Below are 26,102 nucleotides of genomic sequence, written 5' to 3'. Positions count from 1 at the left end.
TTCTAGTTTTAAGGTTTTGCATACCTCAAAGTGTGTCTAAAAGTATATTGGCAAGAGAAAAAAAGCCAAAATCCGCCTAGGCCATTAAAAAGAAACCGAATTCCACGTTTTACAAATGAACAGACACCAATGCAGACTTGACTACTTGGCAGTTGATTAAAGCAGATGTGTCCTTTTTCATTTCTCAAAGGTTTGGGTCCTGTTCAACACTGGGTACAGAAATATATTGAATATACAGTCATTTGTACGTAAATATTTTTTAAGTTGTAAGCACTTAGAAATATACATTTGATTGCATTTAAAGTGGCTGTAGACAACTTATCATAAGGAAGTAGTTGATTGCACAAATTTGTAATGGATGTAAAATAAAGACGACATTAGCATTTTAATTGGCTCCCTATAAGACTCGCTTTCTCTATGAAATTATGTCTGGTTCTGAGTAGTGTTCTCCCTTTCACAATAAAAAGCCCAAACACAATACTTTCTGAATCACTGCAGGAAGTAATGTGCTAAAATGCAAATACAAATAGCTTACAGTAGCTCCCAATTAGTTAAACAATTGGAAAACCGCAAGGACTGTGGAAACACCTACTGGCAAAGGATTGTGGATGCAAATTATGCAAAGAGGAAGAAAAAACATTCTATCTAAAGCTATATAACACAATCTGCATATTGACAGTATGAGTACAACAAAAACAGTATGCATGTTGATGCAAACGACGATGTTCAGTAAACGATCAATCAAAATCGAAGGATCCAATGTATTTTTAAATGGAGCAGAAATAGAACTAGTCTCCCAGTGCAAGTATCTTGAACAGGGAGTGTCATATTGGACTCGCACTTGACTTTTTCAGAAACATATCCAGAAAGCATCCAATACCATTAAATTCAACTTGCAACATTTTAAACAAATTAGACCTTTTCTTAACTGTCAATGCTGCAAAGTCATACCTCCACTGTATGATTCTATCCCACATTGAATACTGTTTTGCAAACTGGTTGTTTGCTTGTGCCACACACCTGAAACCCATAGGACAGCTGTTCAAGAGAGCTATCTAGGTGTTTGACAGAAAGCCACAGTCATACCACCACCATCCTTGAAAATCACAATTTCTTGAGTTTTTGACAATTTAATGTCTTTTAAAAGTATGTGTTTTTAAAAAAAAAATATTTACATGGGTTGGCCCCCCTCCCCTTGGGGGAATTCATCCACAGAAAACACACTGGACGCAGCACTAGGTCAGAAACCAGAGGAGACTGTGAAGTCCACCACAGACGGACCACCTTTGGACAAAATGTCCTCTCCATTAAAGGCAGCTCATTGTGGAATAGCCCCCCAACTGAGATACGGGATTGTCCCACTCTCAATAGTTTTAAAGGTCAACTTAAAGATTGGTTGAGCAACAAACAGACGTGTAATCACCGCTAAATAAATGCACTTTAACACAGGGGTATCTCCTCTTGCACTTTATGTAGCGCTTTTATCTTATCTTGCACTTTATATATCATAGCTGCTACATTGTACTGCCATGTGGTAAATGCTTGTATGCTTCTCATGCTCTTTCTGCATATCATGTATTTATTTTTGCTGTATATATAAATGTCATGTTCTTATATGCTGTATGTGACGGGACTATAGATGGAAATTAGCTCAAAGCTAAAATCCGGCTCATTTACACTTGTAAAAATTATTTTTGTTTTAAAGTGTTCATCAATGTGCACTACAGTAGCCCTGAAGAAAATTAAACATTAAAATATGTTATCGATGTCCCCATTCCCAGTTTGTTTAGGGAATACTTGCGATGTTTACTATGTTTTGGTAGCTCTTAACAAAACTGATTTTTTGTAAAAGACTGCGACTCTAAAAGGCAAGTTTGTGATTTTAACACTGTTTCGATGAAACAATACATTATACAATATTACGACTTTTTGCCATATTTTTAACACAATATACTTGTACCTTTTTTTTTTTTTTTGTGGTTGTAGGGCTTCAAGATATTTTGCATGTCATGCATAAACACGGTGTCATCTTTTCCTTGAAACTGACGTGCTGCCCGTTTTACAAAACAAGTTATTTTTCTGCTTCTTCATCCTCTGAATTTTCCTCCCCCGTCCCTCTTCCTTCAGCCAGCACAACAAGAATCAAGGTGGATCTGTGAAATGAAACACCTCTTCCCAAAGCGTGACTTCCCTATTGAGAGCATGCGTCTTCGGCAGTAGGGTTTAAACTAATTGGCAAGATAAACTAACATGCAGAACGTACGGTATGTTTGAAGACTAACCATTTATCCAGCTCAAGCTGTCTTTAAGATGTGACATTGCGCTCTGACTATTTCCCGTGGTTCTGTGTCTCTGTGTTTCTGTGTGTCGGTGTTTCAGTGTTTCTGTGTTTTTTCAGTGTTTCAGTGTTTTCTGTGTTTCTGTGTTTCCATGTTTCTGTGTTTCTGTGGGGGTATAATACGCACGTTTCAATACACATGTATCATACATCTTCACTGTTACCCTCCCCTTGTTATAATGAAGACAACAGTGCATGTGAAGGACTGTAATACACATGTATCAGACACGCTCCCCTTGCTATAATGAAGACAACAGTTTTTAAATGGTAAAAAACACTTTTTTTTATTTAAAAAAAAAAATGTCCTATTTACGTTTAAATATTTTCACACACAAAATCAATAGTTATACTGATTGTAACATCCCCAGGACCGTCTCCAGCTTAGAATTCCCCAGATTACTGGAAATATCATGATGGAGTTTTTTCACTTCAGTCAAAATATTCATGTGTATGCTGTTTTTGACACAAAAATGCATTACATCTACAAACAGAGCATACAATGAGAGCACATGATACGCTTTTGATGTTTGTTTCATTTCTTCGGTAATGTTACAGAATGTTTCCGAAAATGAAGATTCCAGGACCACTTTAAATGTTTCGTTTACAATCGTTTCCCAATGACCAGGAATAGTACTGCCAGAACGAACGATATCCAAAATGTCTTCTAGTTTACAAACTTCAGCCATTCTGTTTACACGGGGATCACTATTCACTCTGTTTTCAATCGTCCTCATCACCACACTTATTAAAAGGGTATTGACTACATTCTGATCAATATATACCGAGCGTTTTGCATAGTAGTTCCCCATTTTTATTTTACTTTAAAGAAAAAGTCAATGTATCGTAAAAGAAAAAATCCCTGGCTTCAACCAACCGCAGGTTATTAGTCTTCTTCTTCTCCATCCAACTCGGCATGGATCTTTTCAAGTCTCTCCTTGAGGCGTCTACAATTTTTGAGATTGTGCAGAAAAGCCTCCGAAGCGCCTTGGATCCTCCAATCATCCGTGAAAATTTCTTTATCAATAAGAGTCTGGTCGATCTCAGTAATGAAGTCGGTGAGCCAGAGTCTTTTCATTAACGCGTTGTAATTGTTTCTGAAGAAAAAATCGGGCATGTCATTCAGACAATCGTGTTGCCTCTGGCCGGGGTGACTGACTCGGCATCCGTTGCATATTTCTTCTCTGTACCGATGTATCACCCCCTCCACAATATCAACCAACACTGATTTCACTGTGTCCATAAACAGAGACGTCTTGGCCCAAGGAGCAAAATAAGCAGCAGTAGTATTGCAAGATTCGGTTGTCCAGAATGGTGGTGATGATGGTAGTCCAGGAGTTTGTTCCTGGCTGCAACTCACGGGGGGGAGACTTGGTTTTTCTCCGATCCATAGCTAGTTTTCAAACTGTCGTCTTAGTGGGGTCCTTAGTTTTAGATGCTTTGCTGAGTGGAGGGAGGGACTTATTGCGTTGAGTGGGGGGAGTCATCTGTAGAATTGAGAGTTTTTTTCACCAGTATAATGTCCCTCGCTGTTTGAGTCTTTTTTTTTTAAAGTTATTTTTCATCTATCATTTTCAACCAAGCAGCAAGAGGTCAAATTTAAGAATAAGTAATAGTTTGTCACCATTTTACGGGAAATAGTCAGAGCGCAATGTCACATCTTAAAGACAGCTTGAACTGGATACATACCGTACGTTCTGCATGTTAGTATATATGGCCAATTGGTTTAGACCAGGGGTCCCCAAACTTTTTCCAGTGAGGGCCACATAACTTTTCCCTTCTCTGATGGGGGGCCGGGTCAGTTTGTAACAGAAAAAGTGTGACGATCGCAGTGGTGCCTAAATGTAAGAATTTATTGTTTTCCAAAAAGCCACACATAAGCAAATATGAATAACCCTTTCTGAGATCAAATAACCCCCTCTGTGTTCTTCACAGAAAAATTTAACTCAGGAAATATATAATAACACTATTTATGAAATCAATAAAAATCAAATAACCCTCTCTGGGTTCTTCACAGAAAAAAAGTCAGGAAATATGTAATAACAGTATTATGAAATCAATAATATCCAAATAACCCTCTCTGGGTTCTTCACAGAAAAAGAGTCAGGAAATATGTAATAACAGTATTATGAATACCCAAATAACCCTCTCTGGGTTCTTCACAGAAAAAAAGTCAGGAAATATGTAATAACAGTATTATGAATACCCAAATAACCCTCTCTGGGTTCTTCACAGAAACAATGCTTCTATTGTGCTGTGCACAATCTTGGTAAAAGTTCAGCTTCAGTTGTCACAGCAAAATCTCTTAAATGACTCATATGAGCAGTCTCTCAAAGTTCTTGTGTTCTTTCCTTATAGTCCAGTTGTGTAAGTTCCAGTATTATAGCCTAGTAGACACCAGTGTTTGCTCTCTCTCATCAACTTCCCCCTGAAAAACACAAAGCAAGCAGGCTGAGAAACCAAACTAAGTGATACAGCACCTACACAGCACAATACATTTCAATACAAGTATGGTTGTGGAGATGGATTTTTTATAGTGAGCTTACCTATGTACTGTATGTTCATCAGTGTGAACTGTGGGCCTGCATCTGGCTGGTGAGAAGTTCAATGTCAGGTTCCATTCTAGTCACAGCCAGTCTCAAACACTGATGCAGATGTTCATCTGTCAATCTTGATCTCCTCTGAGTTTTCAGGTGTTTCATGCGTGAAAAGGTTTGCTCGCAGATATACGTGCTGCCAAAAACTGTGGACATCTTCATTGCGTGTTTTTTTATGTTAGGGTACGTGTCTTGAGGGAGGGCGGCATAGAAGTCAATGAGACTGGTGGGCTTGAATGAGTCTTTCAGAACATCACAGCTCTGTAACTCGGCCAGCTCAAACTGATAAGAAGGGTGGGCTTCATCGATGTCGGCAACAAAGGGGTTCTGGAAAAGACGGATTTCTTTTGCATGAACATGTAGTTCACGGAATCGCACACCGAACTCCGCCTTCAGCATTTCTAGTGCTTCCACACACTTTTCAGCTGGGAACGGGACCGCTGGTTTCTCTGCAGAAAGCTTTTGGGTAGCAGGGAGATGGGTGAAGTTGTGCTTTTTCACTTGCTCCAAAAGCAGCGCTTGTTTCACCTCAAATGCTTTTATGTGGGAATACATGTCGCAAATGAGTTTCCCCTGGCCTTGTAGCTGCAAGTTAAGGCCGTTCAGCAGTTCTGTCACGTCTGTAAAAAATGCGAGGTGCCATTTCCATTCTGGGTTGATCAGCTCTGGGACCGTTTTGCCTTTTGAATGAAGAAATGCGTTAATTTCAGGTAGCAGCTCGTAAAAACGCCTCAAAACTCTGCCGCGGCTCAGCCATCGGATCTCTGTGTAGTATAATACATCTCCGTGCACAGACTCCAGGTCAGACAGGAATTGTTGGAACTGCCTGTGTTTAAGTCCATTTGCTCTGATGAAGTTTATGCATGATACCACCACCTTCATGACAGAATCCCACTTCAACACTTTGCAGCACAGTGCTTGCTGGTGAATTAGGCAGTGCACTTGTAGCGGGGCGGTGAGACCCCGCTCTTCCATCTCCCGGTTCATGCGTCCTATCAGACCCCGAGTCGCGCCCACCATACTCGGAGCCCCGTCAGTCGTGATGCTGGCAAGCTTTGCCCAGTCCAGATCCAACTCTTCGATGGTTTGACATACTTTGCCGAAAATATCCTCCCCCGTCGTAGTGCCTTTCAGACTTTGGAGGGCTGCCAGCTCCTCGCACATGTCAAAATGTGCGCTAACTCCACGAATAAAAATAAGAAGCTGCGCTGTGTCTTGCACGTCCATGCTCTCATCAAGTGCTAATGAAAAAAAGTCAAATTCTTTTGTCTTCTGCTGCAGCTGGGCATATACATTACCCCCAATTTCTTCAACGCGTCTGGTGATTGTACTCGAAGACAGACTCACGGCATTAAAAACATCTTTCTTCTCGGGACACACCTCCTCCACGACAATATTCAGACATTTCTTGACAAACTCTCCCTCAGTGAAAGGTTTACCGCAGCTTGCTATCAGTTGAGCAACACGGAGGCTGGCACGAACAGATGAATGGTTCAGCTGAGTTTGGCGTACAAATGTAGTCTGCTGAGCTAACAGTCCACTTTTTAGCTTTGCTAGTTTGTCTGCTCGCATTTGGCCTCGCAAGCTATCATACTTGTCTTTGTGATGGGATTCATAATGTCGGCGCAGATTGTATTCTTTGAATACCGCCACGGCCTCTTGACAGATGAGACAAACAGCCTTTTCTTTGCATTGAACAAAAAAATAATCGTGTGTCCACTGCAGGTTAAATACCCTGCATTCTGAATCAATTTTTCTCTTACCTAACCTTTTTGCCATTATTCCGTTCTGGGGGGGGGGGGTAGGTTCACGTTTTATGATTAGGGCAAAGACAGTGAGGTCGTTAGCAACATTTTTTTAGCGTCATAATTCAATTCAAATGAGCTTTATTGACATGAGGAAACATTTCAGGGATTCAGTCGGGGAGGCTCACTTCACCCAGTTATATGCGTGCATTGGTCTCGATCGCGTGGCCCGACTGAAAAAATAATAATGCGGGGGGGGGGGGGAGGGGGGGAGGTAATGCGTCTCTGATATTGGAAATTGTTCAAGGGGCCGGGTCAAATGTGGAGGCGGGCCGTATCCGGCCCGCGGGCCGTAGTTTGGGGACCACTGGTTTAGACCCTACTGCCCTAGACGCATGCTCTCAATAGGGAAGTCACGCTTTGGGAAGAGGTGTTTCATTTCACAGATCCACCTTGATTCTTGTTGTGCTGGCTGAAGGAAGAGGGACGGGGGAGGAAAATTCAGAGGATGAAGAAGCAGAAAAATAACTTGTTTTGTAAAACGGGCAGCACGTCAGTTTCAAGGAAAAGATGACACCGTGTTTATGCATGACATGCAAAATATCTTGAAGCCCTACAACCACAAAAAAAAAAAAAAAGGTACAAGTATATTGTGTTAAAAATATGGCAAAAAGTCGTAATATTGTATAATGTATTGTTTCATCGAAACAGTGTTAAAATCACAAACTTGCCTTTTAGAGTCGCAGTCTTTTACAAAAATTCAGTTTTGTTAAGAGCTACCAAAACATAGTAAACATCGCAAGTATTCCCTAAACAAACTGGGAATGGGGACATCGATAACATATTTTAATGTTTAATTTTCTTCAGGGCCACCGTAGTGCAGATTGATGAACACTTTAAAACAAAAATAATGCTTACAAGTGTAAATGAGCCGGATTTTAGCTTTGAGCTCATTTTCATCTATAGTCCCGTCACATATAGCATATAAGAACATGACATTTATATATACAGCAAAAATAAATACATGATATGCAGAAAGAGCATGATTAGCATACAAGCATTTACCACATGGCAGTACAATGTAGCAGCTATGATATATAAAGTGCAAGATAAGATAAAAGCGCTACATAAAGTGCAAGAGGAGATACCCCTGTGTTAAAGTGCATTTATTTAGCGGTGATTACACGTCTATTTGTTGCTCAACCATTCTTTAAGTTGACCTTTAAAACTATTGAGAGTGGGAGAATCCCGTATCTCAGTTGGGGGGCTATTCCACAATGAGCTGCCTTTAATGGAGAGGACATTTTGTCCAAAGGTGGTCCGTCTGTGGTGGACTTCACAGTCTCCTCTGGTTTCTGACCTAGTGCTGCGTCAAGTGTGTTTTCTGTGGATGAATTCCCCCAAGCGGAGGGGGGCCAGCCCATGTAAATTGTGATTCAGAAAGTATTGTGTTTGGGCTTTTTATTGTGAAAGGGAGAACACTACTCAGAACCAGACATAATTTCATAGAGAAAGCAAGTCTTATAGGGAGCCAATTAAAATGCTAATGTCGTCTTTATTTTACATCCATTACAAATTTGTGCAATCAACTACTTCCTTATGATAAGTTGTCTACAGCCACTTTAAATGCAATCAAATTTATATTTCTAAGTGCTTACAACTTAAAAAATATTTACGTACAAATGACTGTATATTCAATATATTTCTGTACCCAGTGTTGAACAGGACCCAAACCTTTGAGAGATGAAAAAGGACACATCTGCTTTAATCAACTGCCAAGTAGTCAAGTCTGCATTGGTGTCTGTTCATTTGTAAAACGTGGAATTCGGTTTCTTTTTAATGGCCTAGGCGGATTTTGGCTTTTTTTCTCTTGCCAAGATACTTTTAGACACACTTTGAGGTATGCAAAACCTTAAAACTAGAACACTGATGGCTGGCTTACGCTGCAAACTTCATCACCTTTTAACAAGAGAGTAAGTATATAAAACGTTATTTTGTATATTTTACACATCAGCAGAAACAGAGAGAGAGATGGCAGAAAGGGGGGGGAGGACAGTCTCCCCCCACCTTTACAGACACTGTGTTTTAGAGAGAACCTCCCATGGCAGGAAGGGGGGGGAGGAGGGGGCAGGGCCAGGCTCACACACACACATACACACACACACACACACACACACACCAAAAGGCCTGACATAGGACGAGGTAAGGGTGACAGTAAGGGAGTGTGTGACTAACTTTTGACGAGGAAGGTGCTTTCTTTGTTCTGATCAGCCCCAATCTGCATACTCTGTCTGAATACATTGAGAGTTACTTTTGACTCTAACAGTGTTCCACTGGAGTCATAGCTTTCTGAACTTATTTCTTAGCAGCAATTCGGTTTCTTTTTAATGGCCTAGGCGAATTTTGGCTTTTTTTTTTTTCTTGCCAAGATACTTTTAGACACACTTCGAGGTATGCAAAGCCTTCAAATCTAGAACACTGATGGCTGGCTTACGCTGCAAACTTCATCGTCTTTTAACAAGAGAGTAAGTATATAAAACGTTATTTTGTATATTTTACACATTAGCAGAAACAGAGAGAGATGGCATTGAAAATATGTACATACTAGAGATGTTAAGATTCACCGATTCGCATCAGTGCATCGGCATAAACGTTCAAGATGCGAGTGCACCGGTTGAAAGAGTGCACATCGGCTACAGTTTGGGTTGAACTCGCGATGCATCGATTGCGTAGCGTCTTTGCATCGGTAAAAAACCGATTCATTCATATAAAATCCCCTTATCTTGTCAACGTTCAGCAGAGACGATCTTTGATATTTGCTTCGCCACTACAGAGAACGAGATTCTCAGTTATCAACACACACGGAAGTTGAGGAGAAAGAGAAACACAGCGCACCGAAAAATACCTATAAATCAAACGTTTGGCAACACTTCGGATTGTTCAAGAAAGACGGTGTAATAGTCCTTTATGCTATATAGTTGACCGCAGGTCATGGAGAGTAATAAGGTATCCGTAGACCTTTGTATGAGGTATCTTTATTACTTAACAGGTCTACAGCCATGATACATAGATCCGTCCTAGATGCGGACTTGCATACACACAGTATCACTCCGCAGCCGCACCCCATCAGTAACGTCCTGATGGTATATGTGCGCGGCACTATTACTACAGACGGTCAACTTGAAAAATCACTCGCAAATTGTTAACGATGCCGAGCCGCTTTAAAGTACACAAGTAGTACGAGGAACTTAGCGACGCACATAAAGAGGCGACATGGGGTCTGCGGCTGAAAAGAGAAACCTGAAAGTGAGACATTAAGTTAAATCACTCAGTGAGGTGTTCTGTCAGAGAGAGGTGTTTAGCTTACAGCAGCCTGTGACGACCAATAATAATTTAAATGTCTTCCTTACTGTAAGCAGTTATGAAATACCTGTTTGTGAAAGGTTATTTGTTTTCTTTATTGTTCAGATAGAAACCACTGCTTTCTGCTCACTGGTGAGTTAGCCTCTGAGTGTTAAGCACATCAGGCTGGCAGCTGTATGGGCATTGCTCTATGGTAGCTGTTATTTGCACATTGTTAATCATGAGCAATGCATCCTTACATTGTTTAACTGTGAGGTGTTATACAATTGTACTCTGGAGAGCTTTTAAAGGTAAAAAAAATAAACGGCATGATGGGATGTGCAGTACCAAATATGTAAAGCACTTTTTTGTTAATGTATGATTTGCTGCATATAAGGAATAAAACAAAAATCCTCTGTCGTACCATATTGAAGTATCATTATTTTTGCATCGTGTTGAATCGCATCGTATCGCCCCAAATCGCATAATGTTGAATCAAATCGTAACGAACTGTATCGCAACAGGGGTGAATCGTATCGTATTGCATCGCCTGGTGTTTCAAAGGTATCGTTAATGTATCGTATCGTGGCAACGTATCGAGATGCGCATAGCATCGGCCTCAGTGATGGAGATGCACATCCCTAGTACATACACATTACAAACATGTAGATAGCAGACAAAAACTAAAAAGAATTTCCCAGCCTTTCTGTGTTCTGATCAGCTCTGAATCCGCATATTTTGGTCTGGATATATTCACACCCCAGAGTCTCCTCTCAACCCCCTCCTACCTGCTTTTTCTATACTTTTACAGCCTCAGCCGACTGCAGGACCTTGGGTGTTAAGAGACAGGAGTCTTCATCTCCATGTGAAGACATTTGTGACTGATTCACAGGCACCTATAGCTCAGGAGTGAAGGTCCCCACACACACACACACACACACACACACACACACACACACACACACACACACACACACACACCTCCTTGGGAGGACATCAGTGAAGGTCCCCACACCCACACACACACAAACACACACACACACACACACTTGGGGGCGGGCCCACCTGTCACTTTTTATGCATACTAATGTGATTGAAACATTTTTTATTATACACCATATATATATTTATATGAATGCATCTTCTCAGTGCCTTCACTCGCTGGACACCGTCTACCACGGTGCACTGAGATTCATCACAAACCTCAGATCCTTGACGCACCACTGCAATCTATACACTCGTGTTGGATGGTCTTCCCTGACCACGCGTAGACTGAAACATTGGCACATCCTTATATATAAGGCTATTCTTGGTGCTCTTCCCCCTTATCTAAGTATGTACATAAATAAAAAATGCACTGGATCCTATCGGCTTCGCTCAGAGAACTTTTTCCTTTTAACTGTACCAAAGGTCCGTACTGAACTTGGGAAAAGGGCGTTCAGTTACGCTGCCCCTCAAGCTTGGAACCTGCTTCAAACTGAGCTGAAACTCAGAGAGCTGGTCTCATTAGAAACACTCAAAGCAACTTTAACTGTCCTCGAAGCAGGCCGCTGTGTCTGTAAATGCTTTGGCTAAACTTGGTGTATGACTGTGCTGTGATTGTGCGTTTTGTAATTGTTTGTAACTGTAAAACTGTCTGAAACTGTGCTGTTACCATTCTTGGGCCAGGACTCTCTTGAAAAAGAGATTTTTAATCTCAATGAGACCTATCCTGGTTAAATAAAGGTTAAATAAAATAAAATAAAATAAAACACCATAAGGCGCAACAGTGGGGGCTTTTCACACCTGTGAATACACATCACCCCCCTCCTATCGACGCATCTCACACCTATTTGGGATATCACACCTACTTGAGATCTCACACCTCGATCAAAGGGGAGGCGGGACTTAGCTCATTAGCATAATGGGGGGAGGTGTGACCTGTCACTTTTTTATGCATACTAATGTAATGGAAGCGGGATGAATAATACTACTGTGTCATTTGATGTGTCAGCACCAGGATGCCCTCAGGTAAGACATTACATCAGCCATGCCTACACTGCTTAAGAGCTAGACCTTGGTAAGCAATCCTGCCCAATGGATCTTCTACAGCAGAAGTATGCCCACCTTGGAAATATTCCAGTTAAAGCATTCAAAGGTGTACAACCTATGCTTCTGATAGGCTCAGACAACCCACAGCTTATCACTCCAACATCGCCTATCAGGATGGGGCCCCTAGGCAGCCCTGTCGCTGTAAAAACAAAGCTTGGTTGGGCTATACAGGGACCAGCTACTTTCTTCCATCAGCCCGCTGAAGCCACCTGTCTTCACACCTCATCATTCCCTCTTCCCTCTCAAGACCTGCGATACCGCGTTGAAAGACTATGGCAGCTAGATGTACTGCCATTTCGGCCTGAAAGAGAAGTCCCTCGATCTAAGGAGCTGAGAGAGGCAGAGAAATTGAGGTATGTGCCCACAAAACACAATCCTGCAGATGATCTGACCCGGGGAAAGACACTCCTGGATCTCTCTGCACCGAGTCAGTGGAACCAAGGCCCTGACTTCCTCAAACAGGCACCGGAATGTTGACCTATTCAGCCTTCAAAGAGAACTAGTGATGAAAGTGAGTTAAAGAAGTCTGCATTCTGCACTCACGTTGCCGTCAACATTTCCCCTCTGCCTATCACTGCACAACCCCAGACATGGGCAGAATTGGTGCAGACCACATACCAGTCTGAACACGGAGCCAACGGCCCATCCATGTCAGCCTCACAGCGCCTATACACCGAAGTTCAACTCCTGAGACAAGCACAGCTGGACAGCTATCCGGAAGAGGTAAATTCTCTACAAACCGGGAAGGAAGTGAGGACAAGCAGCAAGCTGAGTAACCTGTCACCAGAATATGACGCCAGACTGAGTCTCATCAGAGTAGGCGGACGTCTTCGCAGGGCAGAAAATCTAGCAGCTGACACTCTCCACCCCATCTTGCTGTCACCTGATCATTCTACCACCCAGCTCATCATAAAGGATTATGAGCACCGCCTACTGCATTCGGGCCCAGAGTGCGTCTTTGCAGAGCTGCGACGGATGTACTGGATACTGAAAGGCAGACAGGCAGTTCGTAAACATCAACCTCAGTGCCTGGAATGCAGAAAATGGCGTGGAAACCCTGTCGTCCCTAAAACGGCTGACCTTCCAGCCGCCAGGCTGCGTCTGCACCAGCCGCCAGGCTGCGTCTACACCAGTCGCCATTCTGGTCTACTGGTGTCGACTGTTTCAGGCCTTTTAGCATCAAAATAGGCAGACGACAGGAAAAACGCTGGGGCCTTATCTTCAAATGCCTCACTACCAGATGTGTTCACCTGGACCTGCTGGCCAGCATGGACACAGACTCTTTCCTTATGGCCCTGCGTCACTTCATTTCACGACGAGGAAAGCCCTTTGAAATAATAAGTGACCAAGGTACAAACTTCAGAGGATGAAACCGGGAGCTGCAAGAGGCTTTTGCTGCTCTGGAACAGTCTCTGCAAGAACAACTGGGGGAACAAAGTATCACTTTCCGCTTCAATTCCCCACTATCTCCACAATTCGGTGGCACCTGGGAGCGTGAGATTCGATCTGTCAAAGCTGCACCCCAGGTGATCTTAAAGGGTCAGATCCTGTCAGAGGAAGTGCTCCTCACTGTCCTCATCGAGTTGGAGGGAATCCTTAATTCAAAGCCACTCGGCTACTTATCATCTGACATCGCAGACGAGGATCCCATTACTCCAAATCTGCTGCTCATGGGGCGGCGAGATGCCTCTCTGCCTCAGGCAACATATGGCCCAGGAGAGCTCCTCGGCCGACGTAAATGGAGACACAGCCAAGTCATCGCAGACCAGTTTTGGACTCAGTTCACAAAGCGTTACCTCCCAAGCCTGCAGCAGCGTCAGAAATGGCAGCAGTCCACTCCGGATTTACCTGTGGGACAAGTGGTAATGGTTGTAGACGCACAACTTCCACGTGCTCTTTGGCCTGTAGGCAGGGTTAAACAGGTGATGCCAAGCCCTGATGGAAGGATCAGGGTGGCAGACGTGTCTATAGGAAAGCACACCTATCGTCGTTCGGTGCTAAGCTCATCATACTGCCGGAGATGCCTGCTGAAAATAATACATCCTAGTCACAGGGATTTTTACTGGATCCTAATGTGCTGCACACATTAGGGGGCGGCTGTATAAAACTCCCCCATTACTTGGACTATTCCTTGCACCCCCTAGCATAAGCCCGAATGGTGTCAACCACAGTGCTGCACTAACGTACACTTGTTGTCATAACAAGATCGCCAGGACACCAGTAGCGATCGGACAATCGGGAGTGTTGTTCAATATGTGTGTTGTGGACATGTGTGCGTGCATGAAAATGTAAGTGCATATATTCTTGCCAAGTTTTATTATTGGTGGTTTAATGTTCATAATACAGAGCTTACTCTGCAATAGACGGCAGTTAGCAATAGCCGCTAACTTCTGTCATGCTGACTATGGGACAGCACGAGGTGCGGCCGCACCAGGCACGCTCCCTCACATTGCATAATGAACAATGTAATGCCAAGTTGATGCAGGGGCCAATGTATGCAGTGTTCTTTATATTGTGGTCATTATAGAGACTTCATTGTGTGCATTCCTGTATGTTGTTCATGCGTGATTGTTTGTAATAGTTAATTACTTTATGTAATTACTAGGGCTGTCAAGTTAATGCGTTAATAACGCGTTAACGCAAAAAAAAATTAACGCCACTAATTATTTTAATGCGATTAACGCATGTGCCCGACAGAGCATCTGGTGCTAGCTAGCTGCGCTAACGGATATAAGGAGCTGTATAAATGAAAACAGAGGAGTGACATTTCGCCAACAACTGTGCCGAGCGCTTGACTTTATGCAGGTAGCCAGACAGCGGGACATTGTGGGAAAAGTTAGCACATCAGCAGGGATAGTGCGCGCAACATGATTGCAGCGTCCAGGCAGCTCCCGTTCGAGCATATGCCTGGAGTTGCACATAGCTCCAACGATCCGACCAACACACACACACACACACACACACACACACACACACACACACACACACACACACACACACACACACCCACACCCACACCCACACACACACACACACACACACACACACACACACACACACACACACACACACACACACACACACACACACACACACACACACACACACTTTGTATTGTATTATTGTATGAGAGAGGTTCCAGATTGAATTGAGGTGAATATTTGTAATGTTCAGAGGTTGTTGTGTTTAATATTCATGAGAATATTTGTCATTGTTCAAATGATAATAAACATTTGCATAAAGCATATTTGTCCACTCATATGTTGATAAGAGTATTAAAAACTTGAAAAATATTCCTCTAAGGTACATTTAGAACAGATAAAAAATGTGCGATTAATTTGCGATTAACTATGGACAATCATGCGATTAATCGCGATTAAATATTTTAATCGACTGACAGCCCTAGTAATAACGTGTCACTTCAATCGCCATTCTGTTGCGGCCTTTGGCCAATAGAGGGCAGCATAGGCCTGCTAATTGTGCCATTTCTTTGTCTGCCTGGTTTGCTGTTTAACGGTGTCACTAGTCATTGTCCCTCTGTATTACATGTTTGTTCATACCTGTTTATCTTTATGTTACAGATACCATACCCATTCACACACCCATTGAATTACCATTGCATGTATATTCACTACCCTGCAATCAATAAAGTAGTTAAAGTCGAACAGCCTGTGGAAAGCCATTCTTCCTTGCACGTCCGTCGCCAACACCTTCTGACAGAGGACAGGAAAATCTAGCTGCAGCACGACCTGTATACTTTTGCACGCCGTGTTCCCAACAGATGTCATACTTGTTTTCCTCCACTAAATACAAGAGATAGCTAAGATAAGATAACTTTAACAAGATGCCTGTGTGCTTAGTACCAGGTTGTAATCATACTAACAATGGGTCTTGCTCGTCATTTTGCTTCCCGTCCATAGCCGTGGGAACATGTTTCAAATGGGGGGTGCTGTGGGGATGACACCAGGGCTGGTTCTGACCAATGTGCTGCCCTATAGGCAAGATTTTAGCTGGCAATGAAAAACCTCCGCAAAAGACAAATACACTACAAAAAGAGAAACATATTGACATGGTGGACAGCTTATATAACAAGGCTTCAAATGTATTTAGTATTATAACATGTTTTAATTGGAGGGGTGGACTTCAAATCCTCTAGGGGGGTCCAGGGGTACCCCCCGGGAAGATTTTTTAACATTTTAAAGTCAAATGCTTCAATCTGGTGCACTTTGATCGCTCAATTACTAGAGACTGATCTAGAGGGTACAACTCTAAACACCCATATGAAAAAGATCGGTTTGCATTTTATTAATCAAATAAGTATGTGAACATTTCCAATAACCTACCATAGCCAATAACAAATAAATGTAACTTATTTTATTTGTGTTTATATTTTTTTATATTTTTAAATCTCTCCAGTTTTAAACAATATTTTTGGTTTACTGTCCTATAGTATACATTGGAATGATTTCAAACCTGTTTTTATTTATCCTAATAATTATAAAAGGTGTGCCTTGGAAATATTTGTTTACATAAATTGTGATCAAAACGTTTGAGACTCACTGAGATAACTTAGACTAAAGTGAACTATCCAAACCCTCAGAGTCCTTCACCTCACTGAGCCTCTCAGTCTGACAGGACAGAACTCTCTCTCCACATTATTGTAGAAGCAGCTTCTTATATCCGTTAGCGCAGCAGAAGCTAACAACAATCCCCGCCGGTACCGCGGTATCCCCTCTCTCTATCTCTCTCACTTTGGCTGTGAGCTGCGGGCGCCTGCTAAGCCAACATCCCCCACTTTCATCACTACGGCGCCCATCGTACAGGGCAAATGGAAAATGTTACCGGGTTGAAAAGGGTGTTATCTTTACTTAATTATGAATGTTGTTACATCAAGGCTGAAAATTCGTTTTGTTTTTTATTATATCTTTTTGAAGTGCAGATCCCCTGTACTCCACCAGGGGGTGCTGCAGCACCCTCAGCACCCCTACTTCCCACGGCCCTGTTCCCGTCTGATGAAAGGACCAGGAGTGGCTGGCTGGATCACGTTAGCTACCTAGCTAGTAGCAAGCACGATAGTTAGCATTACAGCCTTAGCCTTGTCATTTGTATTAGCCTAGTAGTAGTAGTAAAATTAAGTAACCCAAAATGTTAAACAGTTAGAGTAGCAGTCATATTTTGTGAACCCTTTGACGAGTAGGCCTACTGTTACACCGGTGTGATCATTCTATAATACACCGTTTAAGCCCGGGGGAGAAATGCTAAAGCTAACGCTACATTAGCATCGGCCATCTTTTCTACTTCAAGTTATCTGCACAAATGGTTAACATTGAACATTAACAAGATCAGGCAGTTCAGGGAGAATCGAAGCAGGCAGCTTTGAATGATATTCTTCTGGACGTGTTTCATTGTGGTGATAGTGAGGGTAGTCAATCCCTTTTTGGCATGTTGGTGACGTGTGTTGTGCGAGACCAGAGATGTAGTTCATTGAGCGATTTCACACAAAAAAAAGTCTTACTTCACAGTTTTACGGCAATTTTCTTTTTTTTGACTTGCAAAATTATCTTTTAAATTGACAAACATCATATGTGTAATTTGTGGCACAATTCAAACGGGATCGAAAGATAACTTTTCTCTCGCCATTGACTTCAATACATAACTTTTCCGAAATAAGGGCCGTTTCTCAATGTCGAGTAAACCTGCTGCAGAGCCACCATTTCAAGTAAACTACGTCATCGAGTGGTGCCGAAGGACTGTTTAACCCAGCGTTTCTCAAAGTGTGGGGCGCGCCCCACTGGTGGGGCGCAGAGATGTGATAGGTGGGTCGCGAAATACAAAATAAAAAAATAAAAAAAAATTCTTTTTTTTTCACACTGGTGGAATATCAAAACAACAATTTAATCAAGTTATTTTTTGGTAAAACTAATGACAAATATTACTAAAAACATATTTTAAAAAAATATATAAAGAAAAATATAATTTAGTTTTAATGTTTTTAAAGATTATTTTGTAGAATATCTTAGGCCCTCAGAGACAGGCTCGCCACTGGTAAAAATCTCTCATACACACGTGAAACGCTCTAACAGACACACACAACAGCGTTGCAGTCGGGAAGAAAAGCGAGAGAGAGAGCGCACACACCTTTATCTATTTAATAAAGTTGTAAAAAATAAAGTAAGAAATCATTCCAATGTGAACTATAGGACAGTAAAAAGTTTAAAAGGGGAGGGATTAGTAAAATATGCATAAATAAAAAGAAAGAATGCTAACTAGGTAACATACGATAAGAATAAACAAGTTTAAATGATTTGTTGTGATCATATTCTAAAGATGTTTGGATTATTGAAAAGTATACAGCTCCCTTTCATCTGAGTGTTGAGAGCTGTATCCATAAATTCATGTTGTGCTCAAAGTAGGGCTGTTCGATTATGGCAAAAATCATAATCTCGATTATTTGGGTCAATAATTGATATCACGATTATTAAAAACGATTAACCATTTACTTTGAAAACATCAATTTATTGAAGAAAATAATTTGAAAAGTATGTTTTTAACAGTTGATTACCCTGAACTTTAAGTATAATTCAACTGAAAAACTTATTTAAAAAAAATAAAATAGTTTTATTTCGATTATGTTGATTTCATAACCGTTGCAAGCCAAAATCGTAATTGCGATTAAAATACGATTAATTTAGAAGCCGTAGCTCAAAGTGCACCAGATTGATGCATTTAACTTCAACATTTAAAAAAATCCTCCTGGGGGTGCATGCCCCCGGACCCCCCTAGAGGATGTGATGTCCACCACCAAATAAAGCAGGTTAAAATAATTAAATTGCATACATTTTATTTTGGTAAACACTGAAAACGGGTCCCACAGACCCAAACAGCACACAAAGGTTAAAGGTAGCATATAATAATGTTAAAATGTGCTAAATATATACACTGAAAAAAAACAAAAAAGAGGAGTAAAAGTAGCTCACGACTTGTTTTATTTTTTGAAAGTAGCTCTCATCCTAAAAAAGTTTGCAGACCCCTGTTATAGAACGATACATTTGACAATTTTATGCTTGGCCTACCATTTTATTGTAGCGATGAGGAACAGGTGGGGCTTGAAAAGGCCCACCTGTTCAAAGTGGGGAATGACAGAAAAAGTTTGAGAACCACTGGTTTAACCCTTTCATGCATGAATTATGAAAGCCTCAGTCAGGTTTTTTTTACCAAGTGTTATTATTGCTCTTGGGGCATGAAAAACAAGATTTGAATTATTATTTTTTTTAAATCTAGTTTTTTCAAAGACATTTTTATATGTCCACTCAGGTGGACAGTATGCGTTCAGGGTTTGAACTGAAGAGATAAATAAAGATGTGCAAACTTAAAATTACATTATAATAACATAAGTATATTGATTTACGGCCCAAAAAGATATTGCAGATGAAGTATTTTCAAGAATAACCAGGGCCAGGGGCCAATTTGAGGCCCCATGTACAGTTATTTGATGAGTGCTAGTGGAGCCTCGCAGCGGCGAAACCGTGCCACACCACCCTATTTGCGCCACATAAGCGCATAGGTGCGCCTCAGATGAGGCCCCCCTCCGCAAGGTGTGGCCCCCTCCACAAGGTGAGGCCCCACACAGTCTGCATGATCTAGCTGTAGGGAGGGACGGCCCTGGGTACAGCAGCAGCAGTACCAGTATTCATTGTAGTTGAAATATAGCCAGTGATGCATGACGTCCACTGTAGTGGACAGGTGGTTAATCATGATTTCCTGCAAACATAAAATCAATACTTTGATAATTTATGAATTATATGATTCCTTAGTTGTTACTTGATGTCACCACATTTTGTATACCTGCAGGGGACGCTTTCCATAAAAGGATTGGCAAGATAGATGGGTGACTTGGTCCATGTGGCTTTCTGTCGTCCATCTTGGTTAGAGAGATGTATCATGCACTTACACTGACTTTCCACTGAGGGGCAGTGTATGGGATGATGCAATAGGGTACTATGTAGTGGCTGATGGTGCAACTATGCAAAAAAAAACAATGCATATACAAGGAAACACCTTTTGAATAGCTGTCCACACTGCATGAAGTTGGCCCAGCATTCGGCGCGATGACGTAGTGTACTTGAAATAGTGGCTCTGCAGCAGCTTTACTCAACATTGAGAAACGACCATGGAGTTTCAAGGGAGGGACTTCGGCTCTCTATAGCACTCCCAGCTGTGTGTATCACTTGTTAGTGTCCCCTGGTTTTTGTTCTACTTGCTGAGTTTTTTTCTCTGCAGCATTTAGTTTCTTTTAGTAAATGCTGCGCATATGTTGTCAAGTTGGTGAAGGTGTTTCTTCATTTGCATGTGTTTTGGCACATTTGGGTTTTTATATTTGCATCATTTTCTTAAATGCAGCGTGTTTCTCCTCATGGAAGCGTTTTGGGCAGCCACAGAAGTAATGCAATAATAAAGAGTACGTTTACTTATTAAATGTAGAGAAGAAAAGCACAAATTAGTAATAGAATATAAATGATGACAATCAGCTGTGTCTAAAAAATGGGTAGCAGCAATTCAAAACGATATTACACATTGCAGGTTTATGCACAATATTGCAACCGTCTGTATGTGGTCCACGACACATGACAATGAATGTTATAGATTGTAATATAAAAGGAAAAAACAGAAACGTTGACCTTAATTAAATGTATTATGTCAACAAAATGTCAGGTGAAAGCAACAATATTAAGTTGAACATGTATATATTTTTCTTTGAACTTAATGTTATTGCTTTCATCTAACCTAATACAGTTATGTGAAATCTGTTAATACATTTAATTAAAGTCAACATTTCAGTTTTTTCAGTGTATGGTAGCATTTTATAGACTGATTGACTGTGATAAAATGAGTTATTCCGTGTGTGTACCTGCGCTGACACTTGCCGATGCTGTTCCAGGTCGCCCTTGTTGCCCACCAGCCACAGGACGGTGGATCCTGAGAAGTACTGCTTCTCCAGCTCTCTGAGCCACACTTGAGCTCTGATAAATGTGTCCTTTATTGACACAAACACACACAAAGATACACAACCTAATGAGCACCAGCCCAAACAATGAGAGTTGATGAGTTATTTTAGTGGTCAGATGTCTGTTCCGTTACCCTTTTGCTGATATCATAGACCAGCAGTGCAGCGTGGGCTCCTCTGTAGTAAAGGGGGGTGACACTGTGGTACTTTTCCTCCCCTGCCGTGTCCCAAATCTCAAAGCGAAGAGTGGCTTCACGCAGATGCACCACCTGTGTGAGGTATGCACCTGAGGGGGAGGGGAGGGGGGACAGACAGCACAATTACATCATCCGGGACTAATTTCAATCAATCAATCAATCAATGTTTATTTATATAGCCCAATATCACAAATGTTACATTTGTCTCAGTGGACTTCACAGTTTGTACAGAATATCAGTATGACAATACGACACCCTCTGTCCTTAGACCCTCACATCGTACAAGGAAAAACTTCCAGAGAAAACCCCACAGTTTAAAGGGAAAAATGGGAGAAACCTCAGGGAGAGCAACAGAGGAGGGATCCCTCTCCCAGGACGGACAGACGTGCAATAGATGCCGTGTGTAAATTGAAAAGATAATACATTTGCAACATAGGTAGTCCAAATGTTTTGAAATGCATGTGTGTATAATAGGAAGATGAATCCACGAGGATATCCATCCAGGACTTATGATCCAGGACCGCAGCCACGACTCAAGATCCAGGACTCGCAATCCATGACACAGGACCGCAGGATCATCCATGACTCCGGATCCCGGCGTATATAGACACCAAAAAGAAAGAAATTTGGAGAAGCTGGGTTAATCGGAACATGAGAGTACACAGGTATAGACAGAGAGAAGGAAGAAGTAAGATGTCCCCCGACAAACTAAGCCTATATCAGCAAAACTAGGGGCTGAATCTAATCAGCCCTAACTATAAGCTTTATCAAAAAGGAAGGTCTTAAGCGCACTCTTAAAAACGGATAGGGTGTCTGCCGTTCGAACACAAACTGGAAGCTGATTCCACAAAAGTGGAGCTTGATAAGAAAAGGCTCTGGCTCCCATTGTACTTTTAGAGACTCTAGGAACAACCAACAACCCTGCATTCTTGGAACGCAATGCCCTAGTAGGACAATAGGGTATAATGAGTTCTTTAAGGTAAGATGGCGCCTGCCCATTAAGGGCTTTGTAGGCGAGAAGAAGAATTTTAAATTCTATCCTGTGTTCTATAGGGAGCCAGTGTAAGGCAGCCAGAACAGGAGTAATGTGGTCCCTTTTCCTAACTCTGGTTAGTACACGAGCTGCAGCATTTTGAATCAGCTGAAGCGACTTGACTGACTTCTTGGTACACCCTGATAATAAGGAGTTACAATAATCCAGCCTTGAAGTAACGAATGCATGGACTAGTTTCTCTGCATCGTTTTGAGGCAAGATATGCCTGATTTTTGCAATGTTACGTAGATGGAAGTAGGCGGTCCTTGAAATGGATTTTATGTGGGTGTTAAAGGATAAATCCTGATCAAATATAACACCAAGATTCCTTACAGTCTCACTGGAGGCCAAATTAATGCCATCCATAGTTAATATATCTTTAGATAATTTGTTTCGTAGATTCTTCGGGCCAAGTACAATAACTTCAGTTTTGGTCGTGTTTAACATCAAAAAATTTAAGGTCATCCACGTTTTTAAGTCCTTGAGGCAGTCTTGAATTTTATTTAGATGATTAATTTCATCAGGCTTGATTGATAAATATAGTTGAGTATCATCCGCATAACAATGAAAGTTTACAGAATGATTCCTTATAATATTGCCTAACGGAAGCATATATAGGGTGAACAAAATAGGTCCAAGCACTGAGCCCTGTGGCACTCCATGGCTAACTTTGGTTTGCATGGAAGATTCATCGTTGACACGTACAAACTGAGAGCGTTCAGATAGATAAGATCTAAACCAGCCTAAAGCAGTTCCCTGTATGCCAACTAAGTGCTCTAGTCTTTGCAATAGGATATCATGGTCGATAGTATCAAATGCAGCACTAAGATCGAGCAAGACAAGAATAGAGACAAGTCCCTTGTCAGAGGCTATTAGAATGTCATTTGTGACTTTAACCAGAGCTGTCTCTGTGCTATGTTGTGTTCTAAAGCCAGACTGAAAATCTTCAAATAAATCATAGTTTTTTAAGTAATCACACAGCTGTTTTGCGACTGCTTTCTCAAGAATTTTTGAGAGGAACGGAAGATTAGAAATAGGTCTATAGTTGGCTAAAACCTCTGGATCGAGGTTGTGCTTTTTAAGAAGCGGTTTTATCACTGCTACTTTGAATGATTTTGGAACATAGCCTGATAATAAAGACATATTCATAATATTTAATAAAGAAGTGCTAATTAATGGAAAAACTTCTTTTAACAGCTTAGTTGGAATCGGGTCTAAGATACACGTTGATGGTTTAGAAGAGAGAATCATTGAATTTAATTGTTCAAGGTTTATGGCTGAAAAGCATTCTAGTTTACTATCTAGTGTAATATTATTAGAACTTACGTTTCCGGGAGCTGTTGATAACACTATACTGGTCAAAGGCAAGAGGTCATTGATTTTGTTTCTAAGAGTAACAATTTTATCGTTAAAAAAGCACATAAAATCATTACTACTGAGTGCTATGGGAATAGAAGGCTCAGTCGAGCTGTGGCTCTCTGTCAGCCTGGCTACAGTGCTGAAAAGAAATCTTGCATTATTCTTATTCTCATCTATTAATGAAGAGTAGTATGCTGCTCTCGCTTTACGCAGTGCTTTCTTATATTCATTGAGAGTAATATGCCAAATTAAACGAGATTCTTCAAGTTTAGTGGAACGCCATATCCTTTCAAGTTGTCTCGACTTTTGCTTTATTTTGCGGGTTTCGGCATTATGCCATGGAGCTAATCTATGTTGTTTTATTTTCTTCTTTTTCAAAGGAGCAACAGAGTCTAATTTTATTCGCAGCGCATCTGTAGCACTATCAACAACATGATCAATTTGGGGTGGTGTACATTTTGTATAAGTTTCCTCCCCTACATGCAGACATGCTATCGAGTTAAGTATTGGTGGAATCTCTTCCTTAAATTTGGCTATAGCACTAACAGATAGGTTTCTGCTGCAGGAGCTTTTGGCTAATGCTTTGTAGTCTAGTAACAGTACTTCAAAAGTTACTAAGAAATGGTCGGATAAAGCAGGATTATGCGGTTCGACTAATAGTTGCTCAATTTCAATACCATAAGTCAGAACAAGGTCAAGAGTGTGATTATAGCAGTGGGTTGGTTTATTTACACTCTGACAGAAACCAACAGAATCTAATATAGAGTTAAATGCAACAGTAAGGCTATTTTTATCATCGTCAACATGAATATTAAAGTCACCTACGATAATTACTTTATCTGTTTTAAGTACCAAAGCTGATAAAAACTCAGAGAATTCTGATAAGAATTCTGAATAAGGACCTGGTGCACGGTACACTGTAACAAATAAGATTGGCTGCAAAGTTTTCCAGGTCGGATGCGTAAGACTGAAAATGAGGCTTTCAAAGGAGGTATAATTTAATTTTTGTTTAGTATTGATAAGTAAACTTGAGTCAAAGATTGCTGCAACTCCACCTCCTCGGCCCGTGCCTCGGGCAATATGAGTATTGATATGGCTGGGTGGAGTGGCCTCATTTATGCTGACATATTCTTCATGTCTCAACCAAGTTTCAGTGAGACAGCATATATCAATATTATAATCTGATATTAAATCATTTACCAGTATTGCTTTAGATGCTAGAGATCTTATGTTTAAGAGACCACATTTAATCTTCCTGTTTTGTTGCACTGTAGTAGTTGTTACATTTACTTTTATTAAGTTATTATGTATGACACCTCTATTAGGTTTTACCTTAAATTGTCCTTGGGCAGACACACACACCGTTAATATTGGGTATTTTATTGGGGTCGGGATTCCTATGGATGACTGCCTAGGAGAGAGCGCAGAGAAGCGTGTAAGACTGCGACTCTGCCTCCTGGTCTCAACTCCAGTTTGTCATGGATTAAGTCCACAGAGCCCTGAAATGTTTGCCGAAATGAGATTTGCACCTTCCAAAGTAGGATGAATGCCGTCTCTCTTAATCAGACCAGGTTTTCCCCAGAAGGCTGTCCAATTATTCACGAAGCCCACATTGTTTGCTGGGCACCACCAAGACAACCAGCGCTGAAATGATGACATGCGGCTATACATGTCATCATTGATCAGATTGGGGAGGGGACCAGAGAAGATTACGGTGTCCGACATTGTTTTAGCATAACTACACACCGACGCCACATTAAGTTTGGTGCATTCTGATTGGCGTAAACGAACATCATTACCACCGACGTGAATAACAATCCTACTGTATTTACGTTTATTTTTAGCCAGCAGTCTAAGATGCGCCTCAACGTCGCCCGCTCTGGCCCCCGGAATGCATGTGACTGTGGACGCTTCGGTCTCTAAATTCACGTGTCTCATAATAGAGCTACCAATAACCAGAGTTGGCTTCTCAGCGGGTGTCTCGCTGAGTGGGGAATATCTGTTAGATACGTGAACGGGTTGGTGGGGACCTGCGGGTTTCGCGTTATGCCCCTTCTGAACAGTCACCCATTCTCCCTGCTGCTCGGGAGTTGCCGGGGGACGGCTAAGAGGAGCTACCTTTTGCCGGTCCGCACCGGCTAACATGGGCTTTACTGTAGCTGAGTTATTTTCTAAGATGCGGAGCCGGGCTTCTATGGCTATGATTCCCGCCTCCAACCTAACAACTATACTACATTTAACACATGTATCGGTACCAGTAAAGGAGGTAGGGGAGTAACCAAACATGAGACAGTTAGAGCAGGAAATAGCATCCGAGGGTGGGAAAGAGCCATGGCTAGCTATCAAGCTAAAGTAGCTACCGTTAGCAAACCCGAAAAGAGTGTAGGCAACTGTGGAGT

The 26,102-nt window shown here is 41.5% G+C and overlaps 2 protein-coding genes across 2 annotated transcripts in view; both read right to left on the bottom strand.

The window, feature by feature from the left end:
* Positions 1 to 26,102, bottom strand: part of LOC307028995 (ras-related protein Rab-17-like) — a 37,249-nt gene that overhangs the window by 9,117 nt on the left and 2,030 nt on the right. Inside the window, exons 2-3 of the mRNA XM_079664505.1 lie at positions 21,249 to 21,400; positions 21,019 to 21,144 (exon numbers count right to left, since the gene is read on the bottom strand). Of these exons, the coding sequence (XP_079520631.1) occupies positions 21,019 to 21,144; positions 21,249 to 21,400 (278 nt within the window). The remainder of the gene's footprint in view (positions 1 to 21,018; positions 21,145 to 21,248; positions 21,401 to 26,102) is intronic.
* LOC307028994 (general transcription factor II-I repeat domain-containing protein 2A-like) lies at positions 4,099 to 7,298 on the bottom strand. The gene is made up of 2 exons (XM_079664504.1): positions 4,882 to 7,298; positions 4,099 to 4,763 (listed from the first exon to the last, which is right to left on the bottom strand). Exon 1 carries the CDS (start codon positions 6,709 to 6,711, stop codon positions 4,900 to 4,902), a length of 1,812 nt encoding a protein of 603 aa, XP_079520630.1. The 5' UTR covers positions 6,712 to 7,298; the 3' UTR covers positions 4,099 to 4,763; positions 4,882 to 4,899.

Source organism: Notothenia rossii (genome assembly GCF_949606895.1).
Source record: "Notothenia rossii genome assembly, chromosome: 2".
NCBI lineage: Eukaryota > Metazoa > Chordata > Actinopteri > Perciformes > Nototheniidae > Notothenia > Notothenia rossii.
This window is presented reverse-complemented; position numbering and strand designations above follow the sequence as displayed.